This window comes from Oncorhynchus mykiss, chromosome 4 (genome assembly GCF_057628025.1).
Source record: "Oncorhynchus mykiss isolate SJ-2025 chromosome 4, ASM5762802v1, whole genome shotgun sequence".
In the NCBI taxonomy this organism is placed as follows: domain Eukaryota; kingdom Metazoa; phylum Chordata; class Actinopteri; order Salmoniformes; family Salmonidae; genus Oncorhynchus; species Oncorhynchus mykiss.
Window position 1 is genome coordinate 66,699,861 of NC_143025.1, and position 21,162 is coordinate 66,721,022.

Consider the following 21,162-nt stretch of genomic DNA (forward strand, 5'->3'; position numbering starts at 1 on the left):
TGTTGTCATTGCAGGCAATCTCAACGCTGTGTGTTACAGAGAAGACATCCTCCTCCCTCATGTGGTACCCTTCCTGCAGACTCATCCTGACATGACCCTCCAGCATGACAATGCCAACAGCCATACTGCTCGTTCTGTGCGTGATTTCCTGCAAGACAGGAATGTCAGTGTTCTTCCATGGCCAGCAAAGAGCTGGTATCTCAATCCCATTGAGCACGTCTGGGACCTGTTGGATCGGAGTGTGAGGACTAGGGCCATTCCCCCCAGAAATGTCTGGGAACTTGCAGATGCCTTGGTGGAAGAGTGGGGTAACATCCCACAGCAAGAACTGGCAAATCTGGTGCAGTCCATGAGAAGGAGATGCTATGCAGTACTTAATGCAGCTGGTGGCCACACCATGATACTGACGGTTACTTTTGATTTTTACCCCCCCCCCCCCCCCCCTTTGTTCAGGGACACATTATTCCATTTCTGTTAGTCACATGTCTGTGGAACTTGTTCCGTTTATGTCTCAGTTGTTGAATCTTGTTATGTTCATATAAATATTCACACATGTTAAGTTTGCTGAAAATAAACACAGTTGACAGTGAGTGCTGAGTTTATGTGATGCTACTGCTAATTCAGCTCTACTATTAGATAGCATAGCTAAATTTGTCTCTCTCTGAGACGCTTACATGTTTGCTCTATTCTAGGACGTGTGAGTTAAAATCCAAACAAGGAAGCCTAGGAGAGAAGGTGTATAGAAAGATAGTGTGTGAGTGAGCTGAGGTGAGGCCTGGAAAAGGTTTCACTACCTGCTTGTGGCAGGTTTTCCCGTGCAGCATTGATACTCATATCTCACCCTCCATGCACCTCTACCTCAACATCCATGTCAACATCCATGTCACTCTGAATCAAAAACGTCAACAGAAAACCGAGGCTAATGATGACAACTTTAACACTAAAGCTGATGCCTTTTACATCAAAGTAATGTTCATGGGATAAGAAGAAAACTTCCTACACAGCATGAAACTGCAACGAGGACAAAAAGGGCAACGGGTCCCGACAGAGATCATTGTGGCGCGTCCTGAATTTTTCATGCTGCGGTTCGGAGATGAACTTTGGGATTATAATATTTTGGTTCTCCCACAAATTATTTGGAAACGGTCGTCTTTATGCTTTGTATGCGTGAGCCTGCCTATTGTATTAAAAGCAGGTCTTTGTCACATTATTCACACTCTCTCAGAATTTGCTGTTTCAAGGTAAGTAGCCTACCTCTCCTCTCCTAGTTGGGCATGCAAGATCATGGCAAGATGTAGCCAACAGACATGGTCGCCCTGTTCATGGCTCCTAAGCAACTTTGCAGTATTTCTTTTTTTGTTGTTCTATTTCTCATAGGTCAGAAAGTCCTTTGCATCCTTTGTCCTTTACTTTTAGATATTAGAGCGGTGGTAACTCACCAGCATTTCGACGAGAAAAACAACTTTCCTTAACTGGATCCTTTGTTTGTACCCCCCAATGCATTTACATTTATCCCAGAGACTGCCCCAAGACGCCACCAGCGGAGAAGAGGTATAGAGAGTGGACTTTTAGTCCGTGCATACCACCCACCATTTCTGAGTAAATTACTCGCTAATGTTTAATCCCTGGACAATAAAATAGACAAGCTCAGGGTGAGGACCTAACATACTCTGTTTCACAGAATCATGGCTCTCTCAGGATATACTGTCCCAGTCCATACAGCTAGCTGGCTTCTCAGTACATCCCGCAGACAGGAATAAAGATCTCTCTGAGAAAAAGAAAGGTACATGTTTTATGATTAACTACTCATGATGTGATTGTGGTAACGTACAGAAACTCATGTCGTTTTGTTCACCCGACCTAGAATACCTCACAATCAAATGCAGACTGCATTTCCTCCCGAGAGAACTCTCTTCGGTCATCGTCACAGCCGTGTATATTCCCCCTCAAGTCGATACCACAAACCTCTCTCAAGGAACTACACTGGACTTTGTGCAAACTTGAACCCACATATCCTGAGGCCGCATTGAGTGTGGCTGGGGACTTTAATAAAGCAAATCTGAGGAAAACGCTACCAAAGTTTTAGCAACACGTTGCATTCTCGATCAACTCTCGATCAACACTCTCGACCACTGCTACTGTCCCTTCCACCCTCCCTTCTGCAAATCAGATCACACCTCCATCCTGCTCCTCCCTTCCAATAGACAGAAAGTCAAACAGGAAGTACCGTTGTAATTGCTGTTCAACGCTGGTCTGTCCAATCGGAATCCATGAATCAAGATTGTTTTGATCACCAGGACTGAGATATGTTCCAAGTTGCCACTGAGAATAACATTGATGTATGCACTAACATGGTGACTGAGTTCATCGGGAAGTGTATACACTGACACGGTGACTGAGTTCAAGTGTATAGGGGATGTTGTTCCCACTATGACCATTAAAACCTATCCAAACCGAAAACCGTGAATAGATGTCAGCATTCGTGCAGAACTGAACCACCTCACTTAACCATGACAAGGTGACTGGGAATATGGTTGAGTACAACCAGTCCAGTTATACCCTCCTTCAGGTAAATCAAACAGGCAAAACATCAGTACAGAGACAAAGTGGAGTAGCAATTCAACGGCTCAGACACAAGACATATGTGGCAAGGACTCCAGACAATCACAGATTATAAATGTAAAACCAGCCACGGACACGGACGTCTTTCCCCGGACAAGCTAAACACCTTCTTCACCCACTGCAAGGGAAACAGTGCCGCTGATGCCGGGCCACCACCGTTCCCATGGACTGTTCGTTCTCCGTGGCTGACGTGAGTAAGAAATGATATATGTTAACCAGACGGCATCCCTGGCTGCGTCCTCAGAGCATCTGCAAAACAGCTTCAATTTCTCCATATCCCATAGTCTGTTGTCCCCACTTGCTTCAAGATGTCCACCATTTTTCCTGTTCACAAGAAAGCAAAGGTAACTGAACTAAATTACCCCATTGCATTCACTTATTCCAACACGCCGACACACTGCAATTTGCTTACCGACTCAATTAATCCACACATGACGCATTTGCAATCACACTGCTCTATCCCATCTGTGTAAGAGGAATACCTATGTAAGAATTCTGTTTATTGACTACAACTCAGCCTTCAACATCATAGTACCCTACAAGCTCGTCATTAAACTCGAGGCCCTGGGTCTAAACCCCGCCCTGTGCAACTGGGTCCTGAACTTCCTGAAGGGCCGCCCACAGCTGGTGAAGGTAGGCAACAACACCTCCACTACGCTGATCCTTAACACAAGGGCCCCACAAGGGTGCGTACTCATCCTCCTCCTGTACTTCCTGTTCACCCATGACTGCGTGGCCGCACACGTCTCAAACTCAATTATGTTTGGATTTTCAACTACACTGTCACCAGCCGGCTACCACCCGGTTACTCATCCCTGCACCTTAGAAGCTGCTGCCCAAGGTACAGTTGAAGTCGGAAGTTTACATACACCTTAGCCAAATACATTTAAATTCAGTTTCCTCAGTTTTAAATTCAGTTTCCTGACAATTAATCCTAGTAAAAAAGTTAGGATCATCACCAGTTAGGATCACCACCAGTTAGGATCACCACTTTATTTTAAGAATGTGAATTGTCAGAATAATAATAGAGAGAATGATTTATTTCAGCTTTTATTTCTTTCATCACATTCCCAGTGAGTCAGAAGTTTACATACACTCAATTAGTATTTGGTAGCATTGCCTTTAAATTGTTTAACTTGGGTCAAACGTTTCGGGTAGCCTTCCACAAGCTTCCCACAATAAGTTGGGTGAATTTTGGCCCATTCCTCCTGACAGAGCTGGTGTAACTGAGCCAGGTTTATAGGCCTCCTTGCTCGCACAAGCTTTTTCAGTTCTGCCCATAAATGTTCTATATGATTGGGGTCAGGGCTTTGTGATGGCCACTCCAATACCTTGACTTGGTTGTCCTTAAGTCATTTTGCCACATCTTTGGAAGTATGCTTGGGGTCATTGTCCACTTGGAAGACCCATTTGCGACCAAGCTTTAACTTCCTGACTGATGTCTTGAGATGTTGCTTCAATATATCCACATAATTTTCCTACCTCATGATGCCATCTATTTTGTGAAGTGCACCAGTCCCTCCTGCAGAAAGGCACCCCCACAACATGATGCTGCCACCCCGTGCTTTACGGTTGGGATGATGTTCTTCGGCTTACAAGCGTCCCCCTTTTCCCTCCAAACATAACAATGGTCATTATGGCCAAAAAGGTATATTTTTGTTTCATCAGACCAGAGGTCATTTCTCCAAAAAGTACGATCTTTGTCCCCATGTGCAGTTGCAAACCGTAGTCTGGCGTTTTTTATGCCGGTTTTGGAGCAGTGGCCTCTTTCCTGCTGAGCGGCCTTTCAGGTTATGTCGATTTAGGACTCGTTTTACTGTGGATATAGATACTTTTGTACCCGTTTCCTCCAGCATCTTCACAAGGTCCTTTGCTGTTGTTCTGTGTTTGATTTGCACTTTTCGCACCAAAGAACATTCAACTTTATGAGACAGAACGCGTCTCCTTCCTGAGCGGTATGACGGCTCCGTGGTCCCATGGTGTTTATACTTGCGTACTATTGTTTGTACAGATGAACGTGGTACCTTCAGGAGTTTGGAAATTACTCCCAAGGATGAACCAGACTTGTGGAGGTCTACAATTCTTTTGATTTTCCCATGATGTCAAGCAAAAAGGCACAGAGTTTGAAGGTAGGCCTTGAAATACGTCCACAGGTACACCGCCAATTGACTCAAATGATGTAAATTAGCCTATCAGAAGCTTCTAAAGCCATGACATCATCTTCTGAAATTTTCCAAGCTGTTTAAAGGCACAGTCAACTTAGTGTATGTAAACTTCTGACCCACTGGAATTGTGATGCAGTGAGTTATAAGTGAAATAATGTCTGTAAACATTTGTTGGAAAAATAACTTGTGTCATGCACAAAGTAGATGTCCTAACCGACTTGCCAAAACTATAGTTTGTTGACAAGAAATTTGTGGAGTGGTTGAAAAATGAGTTTTAATGACTCCAACCTAAGTGTATGTAAACTTCCGACTTCAACTGTATATGCAGTACCAGTAAAAAATTGGACACACCTACTCATTCAAGGGTTTTTCTTTATTTTTTACTATTTTCTTTATTTTTTACTAGAATAATAATCACGGCATCAAAACTATGAAATTACACATATGGAGTCATGTGGTAACCAAAAAAGTGTTAAATAATATATTTTATATTCTTCAAAATAGCTCCCTTTGCCTTGATGACAGCTTTGCACACTCTTTGCATTCTCTCAACCAGCTTCAACCAGATTTAAAACCATCTTAAAGGAGTTCCCACATATGCTGAGTACTTGTTAAATACTTTTCCTTAATTCTGCGGTCCAACTCATCCCAAACCATCTCAATTGGTTGAGGTCGGGTGATTGTGGAGGCCAGGTCATCTCATGTAGCACTCCATAACTCTCCTTCTTGGTCAAATAGCCCTTACATAGCCTGGAGGTTTGTTGGGTCATTGTCCTGTTGAAAACAAATGATAGTCCCACTAAGCTCAAACCTGTTTGGATGGCGTATTTCTGCAGAAGGCTGTGGTTGCCATGCTGGTTAAGTGTGCCTTGATTTCTAAATAAATCACTGATCACCAAAAAAGCACCCCCACACCATCACACCTCCTTCTCCATGCTTCACGGTGGAAACCACACATGCGGAGATAATCCGTTCACCTAGGTGGTTGGAACCAAAAATCTAAAATTTCCATCAGACCAATGGACAGATATCCACCAGTCTAATGTCCGTTGCTCGTGTTTCTTGCCCCAAGCAAGTCTTCTTCTTATTGATGTCCTTTAGTAGTGGGTTCTTTGCATGATTTTGACCATGAAGGCCTGATTTACACTGATTTACAATTGGCACAGCGTCGTCCGAGTTAAGGGAGGGCCGGGGGGGGGGGGGCTTTACAAGTAGGCCGTCATTGTAAATTCCCCCTACCCACTCAGACCACTCCTAGACATTCCTAGCAAAAGTATTGCTTGAGAAATGAGTAAGAAGTTATTTTTGTTTGTTTTTGGCAATTTAAATCGAAAACATTCAAAGTAAGGTACTTAATTTGAGTACTCCCGAGTGGCGCAGCGGTCTAAGGCACTGCCTCTCAGTGCAAGAGGTGTCACTACAGGCCATGACTGGGAGTCACATAGGGCGGTGCACAATTGGCCCAGCGTCATCTGGGTTTGGCCAGAGCAGGCCATCATTGTAAATACAAATTTGTTCTTAACTGACTTGCCTAGTTAAATAAAGGTTCGATTTTAATAAATAAAAATGTATTCAAATTTAGAAAAAAGTGAGCTGCGTCACATATGCCTAAAATAGCATTTGGGGGTTGGGTTTGGGTCCAGTTCTTGCGGTAGCTAGTGGGAGTCGGACAGAAAGCCAGCAGGTGTGGGTGGGTGCGGTATGAAAAGCTGTGGGAGAGGGATGAATAAATCAGTCCCGTGCAGACCTTTACTTCAGTGCTACAATAGTTAATTCAACTCGAGTATGTTTAACTTCTCCATAGGAAGCCTCTTCCTCTGTGCCATCTGTTGTCTAAAACCAAATCAGCTCACTGTTCTTGGAATCTACAATCTACAGTTGTTAAGATAAATATTGTGACAATGGCCACTCAGGCACAACATGCGATGCTGAGAGTAAGTTAGCACTGACACCCCCCGTAGATGTTCCACTCAGATGGCCTTTCAGTGTGCTCCACACACACACACACACACACACCATACACTCTTACACAACACACACAGTGATAGTTTTTCACAAAGAAACCTGCTGCTTGTTTTGAAATGTTCCCTGTGAGCACTCCAAGAGGTCACCTAGAAGGTCAGTAGAGAACAAGCGCTCCTCTCTTCAAACATATCATTCAGAACAAAGAGGTTTGTACACAATCCGAGCTGTAAACTGTCTTTAGTTTATACAGGTCCTGTCCTGACCCATTCATCTCCAGCTCCAGTGCCATAAAGCATAGCAAATGTATTACATTATGCAGTAGCTATTGAGGACAGGGGCTTTTACCGTTCCCTTATTGTTGAGAAAGTGATGAGTACACAATATAATATTCATCTAGTAGGATTCAAACTAATCCTGTTATAGGCTCTATTTGCACTCAGGTGTGACCTGAGCAACCAACTGATGCCTGTTGTGTCCAGTTGCATGTGTGTGTGAGTGCGTGCGTGAGTGAATGTGTGTCCATTGTCATACCTTGCCTGACGGCGAGCGTGGTGGTGTAGACCAGAAACAGCAGGATGTAGTTGAGAAAGCTCTGGAACACGGGCGTGTTGGCGTGGTAATCATCAGCCAGGTACTTGCTGGTCAGCCCGATGCCACAGATGAGCAGAGACAGGACCTGGCCCAGAGCCAGTGTTACTAGAAGTTCCCTGGAGAGGAGAGACAGAGAAGAAGACATTGGTACGACACATTGGTATTACAGCACAGATACTAAACCATTGGCCGGAAAGGGCGTTGGAATACAACTAGTGTACTACAGTACAGTACATTCACAGCACTGCATGGCCAGAGAATATAAGCTCACATGGTCATGTAAAACTCCTGTCCCTAGCTACAACAGCAGATCAACAGGTGTCCCCATCACCCACAGACCCATCTCTGCATCCCACTGACTCCCACAGAGTTGTCACCTTCTAAACTCATTATACTCAAGTCTCTCTAGCAGTGTGAGGCACATCAAGGGCTTCCAGTCTGATTTATATTAGGACAAGATTTACAAACACCCTTCATCAGCCATTGTGACACATGGCCTTGGCTCCTCTCATTCATCAACAGCTGGTTATGGACACTAAGCTTCCTCACTGAGCTTACTGTACGGTGTTGTACAGAGGATGTGTCTCAAACGACACCCCATTCTCCATAACGTGCACCTCTTCTGGCCAATGACATCCTCCTTTATTCCCATATGCTGCTCTACTTTTTTAAATAAATGCCCTATTCCCTATGGAGCACTTTTTTGGGGCCCATGCCTGATCACACCCAACCTCTCAGGCCACTTGTGGAATCTTTCTATTTGATAGTATTTGTAGTAAAATACAATCGTGGGAGCTGTCAGTTCTGCCTAAGCTGGAAGAAAGAGCTGTCAATCAAGTCTAACCCCCCCCCCCCCCCCCAGAGAGAGCACATACCAAATCAGCCCCATTCGCTGCTCCCTCTACACTGGCACCGTGACAGGGGAGAACACGCATTGGCACACATACGCTGGAAGAGCCAAATGCAGAGCGACTACAGCGCAATATCTTTAAATATCTGAATATTCAGTACAGAGCTGTAGTAAAGGACCAACAAACAGGCACACACTCGAGAAAGTCAAGAGATTATTATTTGTTCCATTTACGCTCAGTTCATCAAAAATCAAATTAGTAATGCCTGGGAAATAATAGCAAGTGTGTGTGTGTGTCCTTATAGAGGAAAAGGTCAAAGGCCAGTGTTTGAAACGAGGTACACAATAATATGACACAAGCACAGACATGAAGAGGTAAACCAGACAGATGCATGGTGAGCTCGGGGAAACCAATTAGATCCAATATTAGCCCTGGAGCCTGGACTGATCTTTCAGCTGGAGGGAATTAGTATGCAAAGCTTTCAGTGGCACAGACAAGTTATTAACAAACTGAGACGAAACAGTATAAAGGATAAGATAGCCACAACAGTGACCTGACCTGAGTGTTTCTTTTAGGGAATATTCCAAGGTACTTCTTATGAGATACACTACAGGTGGTGTTGACACAGTATCGAAAGACTATACTTGCTTGTTGTGATATTATTTTCCTTAAAAATCAGCTTAAACTATCTGCAGCATAAAAAACGACAAACTACAGTTGGTAATTCACTCCTTTTAGACTGGGAAAAGCCCTGGCCTTGATGGCATTCCAATATAAATATATCAAACATTTGATTATTTATTGAAATATCCACTACTAGCATGTTTTAATTATTCATATATACATGGTAAACTGTCTGACACACAAAAAGAAGGGCTGATTTCCCTCATACTGAAAATTCAATTTTACGATCCAAAGATATTTGCAAAATGTATTGCTCATATAATTAAAAAGATCTTACCGTATATTATTCATCACAATCAGAAAGGATTCTTAAAAGGAAGATACATTGAAGATAACATTAGACAATTACTATAAATAATTGAAAACTATGAGAATGCAGGGAAAGCAGGCATAATCTTTATATGAGATCTTGAGAAAGCCTAAGATAAAGTATGGCTAAAATGTATTTATAAGTACCTGGATTATTTCAACCTTGGAGAATCTTTTATGAGATGGATAAAAGTAATGTGTAACACTCCTCCTATATGTAAATTATGAATAATGGTTATTTCTCTGAATTTTGAATTGTCAAGAGGTGTAAAACAAGGCTGCCCTCTATCACCATATGTGTTTGTTATGGCCATTGAATTGTTAGCTACAGAAATCAAATCCAATAATACAATTAAGGGGTTAGAAATTAATGGGTTAGAAATAAAGGTATCAATGTAAACCGACGATTGAAGTTCTCAAGTCCACAATCTTCAACCATGAACGCTCTTATTGAAGACCTGGATAATTTCTCCAGTTTATCTGGATTAAAACCCAACTGTACTGAACAAAAGTACAAACCAGAAATGTTCCATACACAGAAAAAGCTTATTTCTCTAAAAATGTTTCTCAAAAATGTGTTGACATCCCTATTAGTGAGCATTTCTCCTTTGCCAAGAAAAGCCATCCACCTGGTGTGGCATATCAAGAAGCTGATTAAACAGCGTGATCATTACACAGGTGCACCTTGTGCTGGGGGCAATAAAAGGCCACTCTAAAATGTGCAGCTTTGTCACACAACAAAATGCCACATATGTCTCAAGTTTTGAGGTAGTGTGCAATTGGCATATCTATTCATGGCTCTACCGACTCCAGGAGAAGTTATGTGAGCAAAAAACATTTTGGGGGGAATTTTAGCAGCTGCTCTTATCCAGGACAACTTACAGTAGTGAGTACATACATTTTCATATTTTGTTTTACATACTGGTCACCACTGGGGAATTGAACCCACAACCCTGGCGTTGCAACATCCACACTCTACTCAACTGAGCTACACAGGACCACTGGAATGGAAAAACAGATAGTTATAAGTTATATAAGTTAAGTTATATTTATAAAACTAAATAAAAAGCACTAAACCTCTCTCTGAAAGCTTTTATTATACCGGAACTGTATCTAAATCCAAACTGGTTTTCCAGTAGGCTACTAAGAGAGGCACATCCAATGTTTAAAAGGGGACTCTATGATGTCATACAGATGAAAACTATCCATTTCCAGTGGATTGACAATGGAACCCTGTTTAAAGTATCTTGATTTTTAAATGAAACTATACATAGTTGGCTACAATTCAAATTTTATCCTCCAGAAGAGGCAGAACATACACTACATTACCAAAAGTATGTGAACACCTGCTCATCGAACATCTCATTCCAAAATCATGGGCATTCATTTGGATTTGGACCCCCCTTTGTTGCTATAAAAGCCTCCACTCTTTTGGGAAGGCTTTCCACTAGATGTTGGAACATTACTGCGGGGACTTGCTTCCATTCAGCCACGAGAGCATTAGTGAGGTCGGTCACTGATGTTGGGGGATTAAGCCTGGCTCGCAGTCTACGTTCCAATTCATCCCAAAGGTGTTCGATGGGGTTGAGGTCAGGTTTCTTTACAGGCTAGTTCTTCCACACCGATCTCAACAAACCACTTCTGCATGGAGGACCTCACTTTGGACATTGTCATGCTGAAACAGGAAAGAGCCTTCCCCAAACTGTTGCCACAAAGTTGTAAGCACAAAATCGTCTAGATTGTCATTGTATGCTGTAGCGTTAAGATTTCCCTTCACTGGAACTAAGGGGCCTAGCCCAGACAATGAAAAACAGCCCAAGATCATTATTCCTCCTCCACCAAACGTTACAGTTGGCACTATGCATTGGGGCAGGTAGCATTCTCCTGGCATTGGCCAAACCTAGATTTTACGTCGATCTGCCAGATTGAGAAACGGTATTTGGAGATGTATGCTCAATACAAATGTATAACCAACTCATCGCAGCTACCTATTGTATTGTTTTTTTTTTTTTAAATAAAAAAAGACTATACTACTCTGCTAATGACACAACATGTATATTAAATATGTTCTATAGCCCTAAGAAATAATGCATATTTTGACCAAAAACCCAGAACATCAATTACTTCATGCTCATATATCTCTGTGATGAAATACAAAGCATCACAACACTCAGTCTCACCACTCCCTTATCTTGTTTACTATCAATTTATGTTTAATTAGTTTTTCAACTCTTCACGGTTTCCGCGAAGGGGGCATTGATGGGTAATTCTGCGATAACAACATTATCTGATGGAGCAGAGATATCTAACTGCACTAAGCCTCTCTCTCCCCCTCCCTCTCTGCAGCTAGCCTATTGTAGAGAGTTTATTTTCCCATTTTCTCCCAGACACGTTTAATTACAGCCGTAGACTGTGAGCATCTCTGTGTGGAGCCCAGAGTAATGAGTAGAATCACACCACCCATATTACATTATACACCAATAAATTGCAACAAACAAATCACCTCCTCCGGCATACAAATCCCCTCTCTTACACACTCTAATTTTAATCTTCTCCTGCACAATTACTACAGTGCACAGAGTAGAGTTACAGTCAATCTAAAGTAAACATTGATGCCCCAAACTCTTCTTCAAGATCTAGATTCTACTAGGAGGAGCAGACATATTGATGAATCTGGGAGGGTGATGTAATGTTTGTTAGCTTGCATTTTTTCAGCTGAGTCATAATGTGTACATAAACTGCTGTGTTAAACATACTGCACCGCTAGGCCATTAGCAGCTGCTGATGACAGGATTTCAAGTCATTAAACTAATATTTGCTTAAATCTGCAAATACACAGGTAGGCCTACACGGGACTGAGAGTTACACTCTGAACAAATAGAGCAGTACAAACTGTAGAGTATGACGGTACACACACAGTTACTGGCAGAAGTCAAACATAATTCATATCTAAAGCTTAGCTATGATATGGCCAGAAAATGGCATATTCCATACATGCATATTTATGCATGGTTTCATAGCGCCAAATACACAGAGGTAGACATTTGCATTTAGATGGAAACCAATTTGCTTTCCTCTAAGGCAATCAGAGTCAGGATTGAATATGGATGTATTTTTATTTTTGTCCAATTACTTATTGCTCCAAGTAGTATTACCTTAGTCGAGACCTAAATGAATTAGGTTTAAATCACTCAGTTTTCTCCCTCATAGAAAAGAGGCACCAATGTACCAAGTCCATATCCCTCTCAACATATTCTCTAGGAGTCCCATGTTCCCCTTTTACATTCCTCTCTACAAACATAGTCCCTACTCCCGACAGAAGCAAAATCATCCTTGAGAAACAACCACGAGCATCGCAAGTCCTTGAATATTAAAACAAACATTGATTTCAACTCTACGCACAAAGATTACTTTTAACAATTTACACTGAACATTTTGCAAAAATTCATTTATTGGAAGAACGGTGGAGATGCAAAGTTTGGTAACAGAATTTCGGTAAAATCCCCCAAAATTATGTGACCACGTTTTCCCCAAACTCTTAAATATCTATTCCGAATTAAGATTCAAAGATGTCTGCAGAAAGAATGGGATGTCAGGTATGACACAAAAATCTAATTTGGTTATTGAAATACAGAAAGTGAAGTGGATTTACACCCGTTAGCAGAACTGCGGTAACGGAATTTCATCATAGAAATGCATAATTAAGGATATCAATGTCATTCTCTTCATGGTGATGTATCCTAAATAGGTACACAAATGTACCTATTCTAATCTACATTATAAACTGGGTGGTTTGAGCCCTGAATGCTGATTGGCTGACAGCCGTGGTATATCACGTGTGACAAAACATGTATTTTTTTACTGCTTTAATTACATTGGTAACCAGTTTGTAATAACAATAAGGATCCTTCTTATGCACCCGCCTTCCACAGCCCTTAGCCGTGGTATATTGGCCATATACCACACCCCCTTGGACCTTATTGCTTAAGTATAGATCAGGACTGTTACTTTTCTTTACTGTAGAGGTCTTCACGGGTCCAAAAAGTCGGACCATTCCGAAATGGATCCGTGGATTTCCCACCCGACCAGATGACCCGTTCCGAAATGGATCCGTGGCTTTCCCACCCGACCAGATAACCCGTTCCGAAATGGATCCGTGTCTTTCCCACCCGACCAGATGACCCGTTCCGAAATGGATCCGTGTCTTTCCCACCCGACCAGATAACCCGTTCCGAAATGGATCCGTGTCTTTCCCACCCGACCAGATAACCCGTTCCGAAATGGATCCGTGTCTTTCCCACCCGACCAGATAACCCGTTCCGAAATGGATCCGTGTCTTTCCCACCCGACCAGATAACCCGTTCCGAAATGGATCCGTGTCTTTCCCACCCGACCAGATAACCCGTTCCGAAATGGATCCGTGTCTTTCCCACCCGACCAGATAACCCGTTCCGAAATGGATCCGTGTCTTTCCCACCCGACCAGATAACCCGTTCCGAAATGGATCCGTGTCTTTCCCACCCGACCAGATAACCCGTTCCGAAATGGATCCGTGGCTTTCCCACCCGACCAGATAACCCGTTCCGAAATGGATCCGTGTCTTTCCCACCCGACCAGATAACCCGTTCCGAAATGGATCCGTGTCTTTCCCACCCGACCAGATAACCCGTTCCGAAATGGATCCGTGTCTTTCCCACCCGACCAGATAACCCGTTCCGAAATGGATCCGTGTCTTTCCCACCCGACCAGATAACCCGTTCCGAAATGGATCCGTGTCTTTCCCACCCGACCAGATAACCCGTTCCGAAATGGATCCGTGTCTTTCCCACCCGACCAGATAACCCGTTCCGAAATGGATCCGTGTCTTTCCCACCCGACCAGATAACCCGTTCCGAAATGGATCCGTGTCTTTCCCACCCGACCAGATAACCCGTTCCGAAATGGATCCGTGGCTTTCCCACCCGACCAGATGACCCGTTACGAAATGGATCCGTGTCTTTCCCACCCGACCAGATAACCCGTTCCGAAATGGATCCGTGGCTTTCCCACCCGACCAGATGACCCGTTACGAAATGAATCCGTGGCTTTCCCACCCGACCAGATGACCCGTTACGAAATGGATCCGTGGCTTTCCCACCCAGATAACCCGTTCCGAAAAGGGCCGTGGAAAAAGAGAGAGAGAAAGAAATTTCAGACCGCGTGCTGCCAGTGCCATCAATAAACAAGCGATATTGGCCAAACAATCTAGTTGCGTGTCCTTACAAACTACCTATAACAAATTACGATGTGTAGCATTTTTGGTACATTTTCTATCAGAATATTTTTTATAAAGATAAGCATTATATTGTTAGATTAAAGGAGTAACTCTGGTAGGCCTAAAATCTTGTTCCTCACCTCAAGTTCAACTGTCTTCATAGGCCTGCATAGCTAAGACTAATAATAGCAAAACCACATCAAACCTTCACAAATGTTTCATAAATGTATTGGGGTAATTCCAAAAGTAGGTCTAAGTCAAGTCATTGTTTATAAGGAAAATACACACAGGTTATTATACTGCGGCATGAAATAAAATTTTACATCTCGCCCTATAGGCCTACCGGTAATTCTATTATATTGCGGCAAACACAACATGAACTTAATTTGGCCAAAGGAAATAGCTCAGCAGACTGAAAAAAAAAACTTGTTGCATAGCCTATTTCATTTTTTTATTTTAACTAGGAAAGTCAGTTAAGAACATATTCTAATCTACAATGACGGCCAACCCCTCCCCTAACCAAGATGATGCTGGGCCAAATTGTGCACCACCCTATGGGACTTCCGATCACAGCCAGTTGTGATACAGCCCAGGCTCGAACCCGGGTCTGTGGTGACACCTTTAGCATTGTGATACAGTGCCTTAGACCACTGCGCCACATAAGCCATTTAAAGAACTGGTTGAAACCTTCAAAAGTTTTGAACAGGCTAGGCCTATATTGCTAAAATTACCAACAAAAGCGAGTGCCTACTGTAGGCATACCAAACAAATAACAGCAATAAGCTAATGCTATTTCTTTTACAATAGGTTAAAAATAGGCCTATCTTCAACAAGGGTGAGTATTGGTAAAGTGGGACACTTTCTGAAAATATGCTTTCCAGAACACCTTCAACAATCAGCTCATTGTCTTAACCCCCAACATGATTGTCACGCCTGCTCCCGCTCTCCCTCTCTGGCGCTCGAGGGTGCCAGGCTGCCCTTCATTACGCACACCTGTCACCATCATTACACGCAGCTGCTCAATATTGGACTCACCTGGACTCCATTACTTTGTTGATTACCCCCTCTATATCTGTCTGTTCCTCCATTTGTTCCCTGTGTCAGCACTGATGTCGTCATTTTTTGCCTGTCCAGACGCTGTTCCTGTTCTGTTTCATGTCTGTGTTTCATTAAATGTTCACTCCCTGTACCTGCTTGTCGTCTCCAGCGTCAATGATACCATTCTAAATAGCTTAAGAACTTTACTAAGAAAAAAAGTAACAAACAAACACAGGATGGATGACTCTTCTTCAAACAAAAATTGTCCTGAGACCAAATCTTTTCAGTCGATAGTGGCAAATTGGGACTCTTTGATTGGCAAAGTGGGACAATTCTTTATTGTAAAGAAGGACAATGAGATGGAATGAGTAATTTCAATATTTGTTGGATAAACTTTATTTATACAAATGAAATGGATTAAAACATTTAGGTATTTTTGTGGAACATGAATAATTGTCATGTATTATTATTATTGTTTATTATCATCATCATACTTAATTTGAATTATGATGTAGCCTATATTTAATTGTATAGCCTATAAATAAAATTAACTATATCTAGGCCTATCAGCTCAACATAAAAATACAGTTTGAACTTAATTTAGCCAACAAATGTATCAACAAAATTAAACAAAACACTTTTTGTATGGCAAGAAAAAGTATGTGAAACCTTTGGAATTACCTGGACTTAATTACCTGGCATAAATTGGTCATACAATTTGATCTGATCTTCATCTGAGTCGCAACAATAGACAAACACTGTCTGCTTAAACTAATAACACACAAACAATTATATGTTTTCATGTCTTTATTGAACACACCGTGTAAACATTGACAGTGCAGGGTGGGAAAAGTATGTGAACCCTTGGATTTAATAACTGGTTGACCCTACATTGGCAGAAATAACCTCAACCAAAAGTTTTCTGTAATTGCAGATCAGACCTGCACAATGGTCAGGAGGAATTTTGGACCATTGTCTTTACAAAACTGTTTCAGTTCAGCAATATTCTTAGGATGTCTGGTGTGAACCACTCTCTTGAGGTCATGCCACAGCATCTCAATCGGGTTGACTTCAGAACTCTGACTGGGCCACTCCAGAAGGTGTATTTTCTTCTGTTGAAGCCATTCTGTTGTTGATTTGCTTCTGTGTTTTGGGTTATTGTCCTGTTGCATCACCCAACTTCTGTTGAGCTTCAATTGGCGGACAGATAGCCTTAAATTCTCGTGCAAAATGTCTTGATAAACTTGTGAATTCATTTTTCTGTCGATGATAGCAAGCTGTCCAGGCCCTGAGGCAGTAAAGCAGTCCCAAACCATGACGCTCCTTCCACCATACTTTACAGTTGGAATGAGGTTTTGATGTTTCTGTGCATTTTTTCTCCACACATAGTGTTGTGTGCTCCTTCCAAACAACACAACTGTATTTTCATCTGTCCACAGAATATTTTGCCAGTAGCGCTGTGGAACATCCAGGTGCTCTTTTACGAACTTCAGACGTGCGGCAATGTGTTTTTTGGACAGCAGTGGCTTCTTCCATGGTGTCCTCCCATGAACACCATTCTTGTTTAGTGTTTTACGTATCGTAGACTCGTCAACAGAGATGTTAGCATGTTCCAGAGATTTCTGTAAGTCTGTAGCTGACACTCTAGGATTCTTCTAGAGTGTCAGCTACAGAGCTGACAAGGTACAAATCTGTTGTTCTGCCCCTGAACAGGCAGTTAACCCACTGTTCCTAGGCCGTCATTGAAAATAAGAATTTGTTCTTAACTGACTTGCCTAGTTAAATAAAGGTCAAATTAAAAAATATATATATTTTTTTTTTTTTACCTCATTGAGCATTCTGCGCTGTGCTCTTGCAGTTATCTATGCAGGACAGCCGCTCCTAGGGGACAGTAGCAACAGTGCTGAACTTTCTCCATTTACAGACAACTTGTCTTACTGTGGACTGATAAACATCAAGGCTTTAAGAGATACTTTTGTAACCGTTTCCAGCTTTATGCAAAGCAACAATTCTTAACCTTAGGTCTTCTGAGATCTCTTTTGTTCGAGGCATGGTTCACATCAGGCAATGCTTCTTGTGAATAGCAAACTCACATTTTGTAAATGTTTTTTTTTATAGGAAGGGCATCTCTAACCAACATATCCAATCTAGTCTCATTGATTGGACTCCAGGTTAGCTGACTCCTGACTCCAATTAGCTTTTGGAGAAGTCATTAGCCTAGGGGTTCACATACTTTTTCCAACCTACACTGTGAATGTTTAAATGATGTATTCAATATAGACAAGAAAACTACAATAATGTGTGTGTTATTAGTTTAAGCACACCGTGTTTGTCCCATGACAAATTTATGCAGAAATTCCAATTTATGCAGGTAATTCCAAAATGTTCACATTCTTCTTCTTGCCACTGTATATAAAGAACTGGTTTAGATTCTTAAATAGGCCTACAATAATAATAATAACAATATACAGTAATAATAATGATAAAACAAATTATAAGAAATATGATACAAATATAAATATGCACCAACATTCTTCTCATCTTTGTACTGTAAAACTTGTCCCTGAGGACATTCCCCTTGTTGGCTTCTTTTCACTATACTCTTTCTCCTCTAACTTGAATTTTACTTCAATGAAAAAGGCCTCCATCTTCGCAATCAACAGAAGCCTTGTTCGGTTGAGGCTCCTTTCACTCGCTGCTCTTTCTCGCCTCAACAGCAGGCACACGTGATGTGAGCAGCCGGAACCAGTTTCAGCTGGACATAAGCTATACGTTTTATTGAATTGCAAATTGGCTGACACATATAACAAGCTCAGTTATCATAGCCTTTCACACATTAAATGAATAGAGGACGGGTCCAAATCGGGTCCAGTCAATAAATTAATGTTAATAGCACATACCCGAGACTCGTGGTAATTATATCAGGACTCGTAGGTCGGATCTTGTAATTTTGGGTCTGTTGGACCCGTGAAGACCACTACTGTACTGTACTCTACTGTACTGTGCTGTCTAAACTTGTGGAACATAGACGTCTATGATTGGTTCAGATTTAGACCGATCCGGACTGGCCCAAATCTGAACCAATCACAGTGGACGTAACAGGACCAAAAAACTACTTCTGTGGACGTTGAAGTGAAGGCCAGGGCAAACTGACCAAATTCCAAATACTTCTCAACGTCCATGGCTGTCCGGTGTTGGTCGGTACTCAGTGAGTGAGGATGCTGGTTACACTAAATGGAAAGAGAGGGGGCCCATGGGTAGGTGTCAGTAAGAGCTGGGAGAGGTGGCATTAACTGGAGAGTGAAGCGAGAGAGAGAGGGAGGGGTTGTCCAGACTTTTCCCACTATTACTTTGACCACCAGATGACAGTAAGAGAACCAAAACAGTAATTAGCTGAACATAACAATATGCCAGTGGAAGGGAGGACAGTAGCAGGTGACCAAACTGTGGTTTGTGACTACTATGATTTAAATTGTAGCCAAATCATTTGCAGAAATTCCATTACCGATTTTCGGGAAAATTCTGTTACCGATTTGGTTACCGGTTTAAATTTTTTTAAATAATTAATGTCAGTAAAAACACTATAACTAATTAATAGGTCTACCTTTACTTGTTACTTCTGTGAACGTTCATTATCCTCCCTCCTCATGGGGGTGAGAAATTAGAAAAAATCTTAAAGACGTGGGTTTTCGGTAATGGAATTTCAAGGCACAAGGCAATGTTTCTTAAACTTACAGAAGACAGACATTTTTTTTCCTGAACTAAATATAAGTGTTGGTATTACTTGGCAGGGGTCTTTACTTCAACTTTATTGTGTTTTGAAGTATTTCTAATACATTTTAAGACTGTTTGACGTAGATGTTTTCTACGAGCCCTTTTCCATCTGCTTGATAACAAATCCAAGCCCTTGTTTATTCAACATTTTAGGATGGAAAATGGTTGAACAATTTCTATACTGTATGTCTTAATTCCTATAAAAAAAAAATATAGACTTATCTTTCTTTTCACACCCAATAAGACAACGAAATGACCAACTATGATCACACAGACGAGTGAGGTAGAGAAATGTGGCCAACATAGATAAAGTGATATACAGTCTATGGTGGGCAATGCCAAACATTCCAGATATAACTGTAATGTGGTAAAAACATAGTGGCAGCTAGAATGTTCAGGAAGTCCATCTCACAAAATATGTGAGCAACTTCCATTTCCAACCATTTTCTGGTTACAGCATGACTACCTGTATGCGCGGTGCCAGGAGCCAGCCATGGTGAGTGGTGGTAGTGGGAGCATGCTGCTCTTCTCAAGGGCAGGGCAGAGAGCTCCAGTCGAACTAGCCATCTTTTGAGAAGGGGGATGAAAATAACAAAGGACAATAAGGAAGCCTAGAGGACACACTGAATCAGCTAAGTTAGCCAGATAGGAGAGGAAGGCATGGGATCACAATATACGAAAGTGAAAACTCAGGATGCTACGGCTGCCTCTACACCCAAAAGCAGTGTTAGAGACTTTTAAAAAGCGACTGCCTTTAAAAAGCAACAAAGCCCCCTGTAAAACGACCTATGTAGCATTGATATGAGTCCGAAAAATTCTAGTGTCAAAATTGACTACAAAGTTAAATGGGATAATTTTGGTCATAAAGTCAGTCTCGTCTAAAACTGAGTTTGGAACATCCATGCGTCACAACAGGTAAATTAATATTGGGTTTTGATTTTAGGATGTCCCTTTGCCCACTAACATGGGGTGAACAACTGCAGTGATCGCTCTCTATCCAATAGCATAGACAGTGATACAGACCTCCGACTGTTTACATAAGGCAACATGTCACACATTTTTTGACTTGAGAAATACTGCACCAAACACCTTAGTTAGATGTCAAACTGCAAAACTCAAACATCCAATGTGTAGCAGAAAAAAAAACACGCGCGCCAATCTGCGTGTTCAGTAGCTCTTTACGAACTATCCCAGACTTACTGCTGATGTTTAACACCTACACTATCACTGTATTATGTAGTCAGTTTAGTACCGACGACGACGCAGCATGCTTTTAACCCAATACAACAACACACTGAGAAGAATAACCTATGCTGATGTCAGTCATATTCATACAAATCATGTCACACAAGAACACAAATGTCTTTGTCTGAGAAACAACATTTTCCAGCAAAACTTTGCTCTGATTCCTCAGGGTAATTGATTTATAGAACACATGCAGACAGACAGAGAGAGAGAGAGAGAGAGAGAGAGAAGCCATTTTTTATGGATTTAACATGGGATGTAAATTACGTTTCTTCAAATCATTTCAATGTTCTGTGTTCTGACAATGACCCTGTCTGCGTTACAAAGATGAGTGCAAGAGCAAATGAAAGAAATAAAAAGCAGTCATTTCAGGTGGATTTGATGGAACGGTATGAGACGACAAAGGAAGGAGGTCAGGGGCATTTGAAAATGATTTCTATTGAATGAAATCCCATCTAATATTCAGCAAAACATTATGTTTCTGTGAAATGTTATTATGAGAGGGTGCATGTCATTAAGAAAATAGCTACCTCTCTTAAAAACAGCAATTACACTTACATTAGTGAATGGGCATATCAAGTGATTCACCCTGGCCTTTACATTTCCCTGAATCAAATTTAAAGGCAACAAAAGTTAATTACTGTGCACCTCCAGCCCCAGAGAA

At 41.7% G+C, this 21,162-nt stretch overlaps 1 protein-coding gene across 2 annotated transcripts in view; it reads right to left on the minus strand.

Annotated features, from left to right (window-relative positions):
* The window catches only part of LOC110522211 (solute carrier family 35 member F1), a 113,788-nt gene that overhangs the window by 57,842 nt on the left and 34,784 nt on the right, over nt 1-21,162 (minus strand). For both annotated transcript variants that reach the window (XM_021600417.3, XM_021600420.3), the window contains exon 2: nt 7,284-7,459. In XM_021600417.3, coding sequence (XP_021456092.1) covers nt 7,284-7,459 — 176 coding nt within the window. The remainder of the gene's footprint in view (nt 1-7,283; nt 7,460-21,162) is intronic.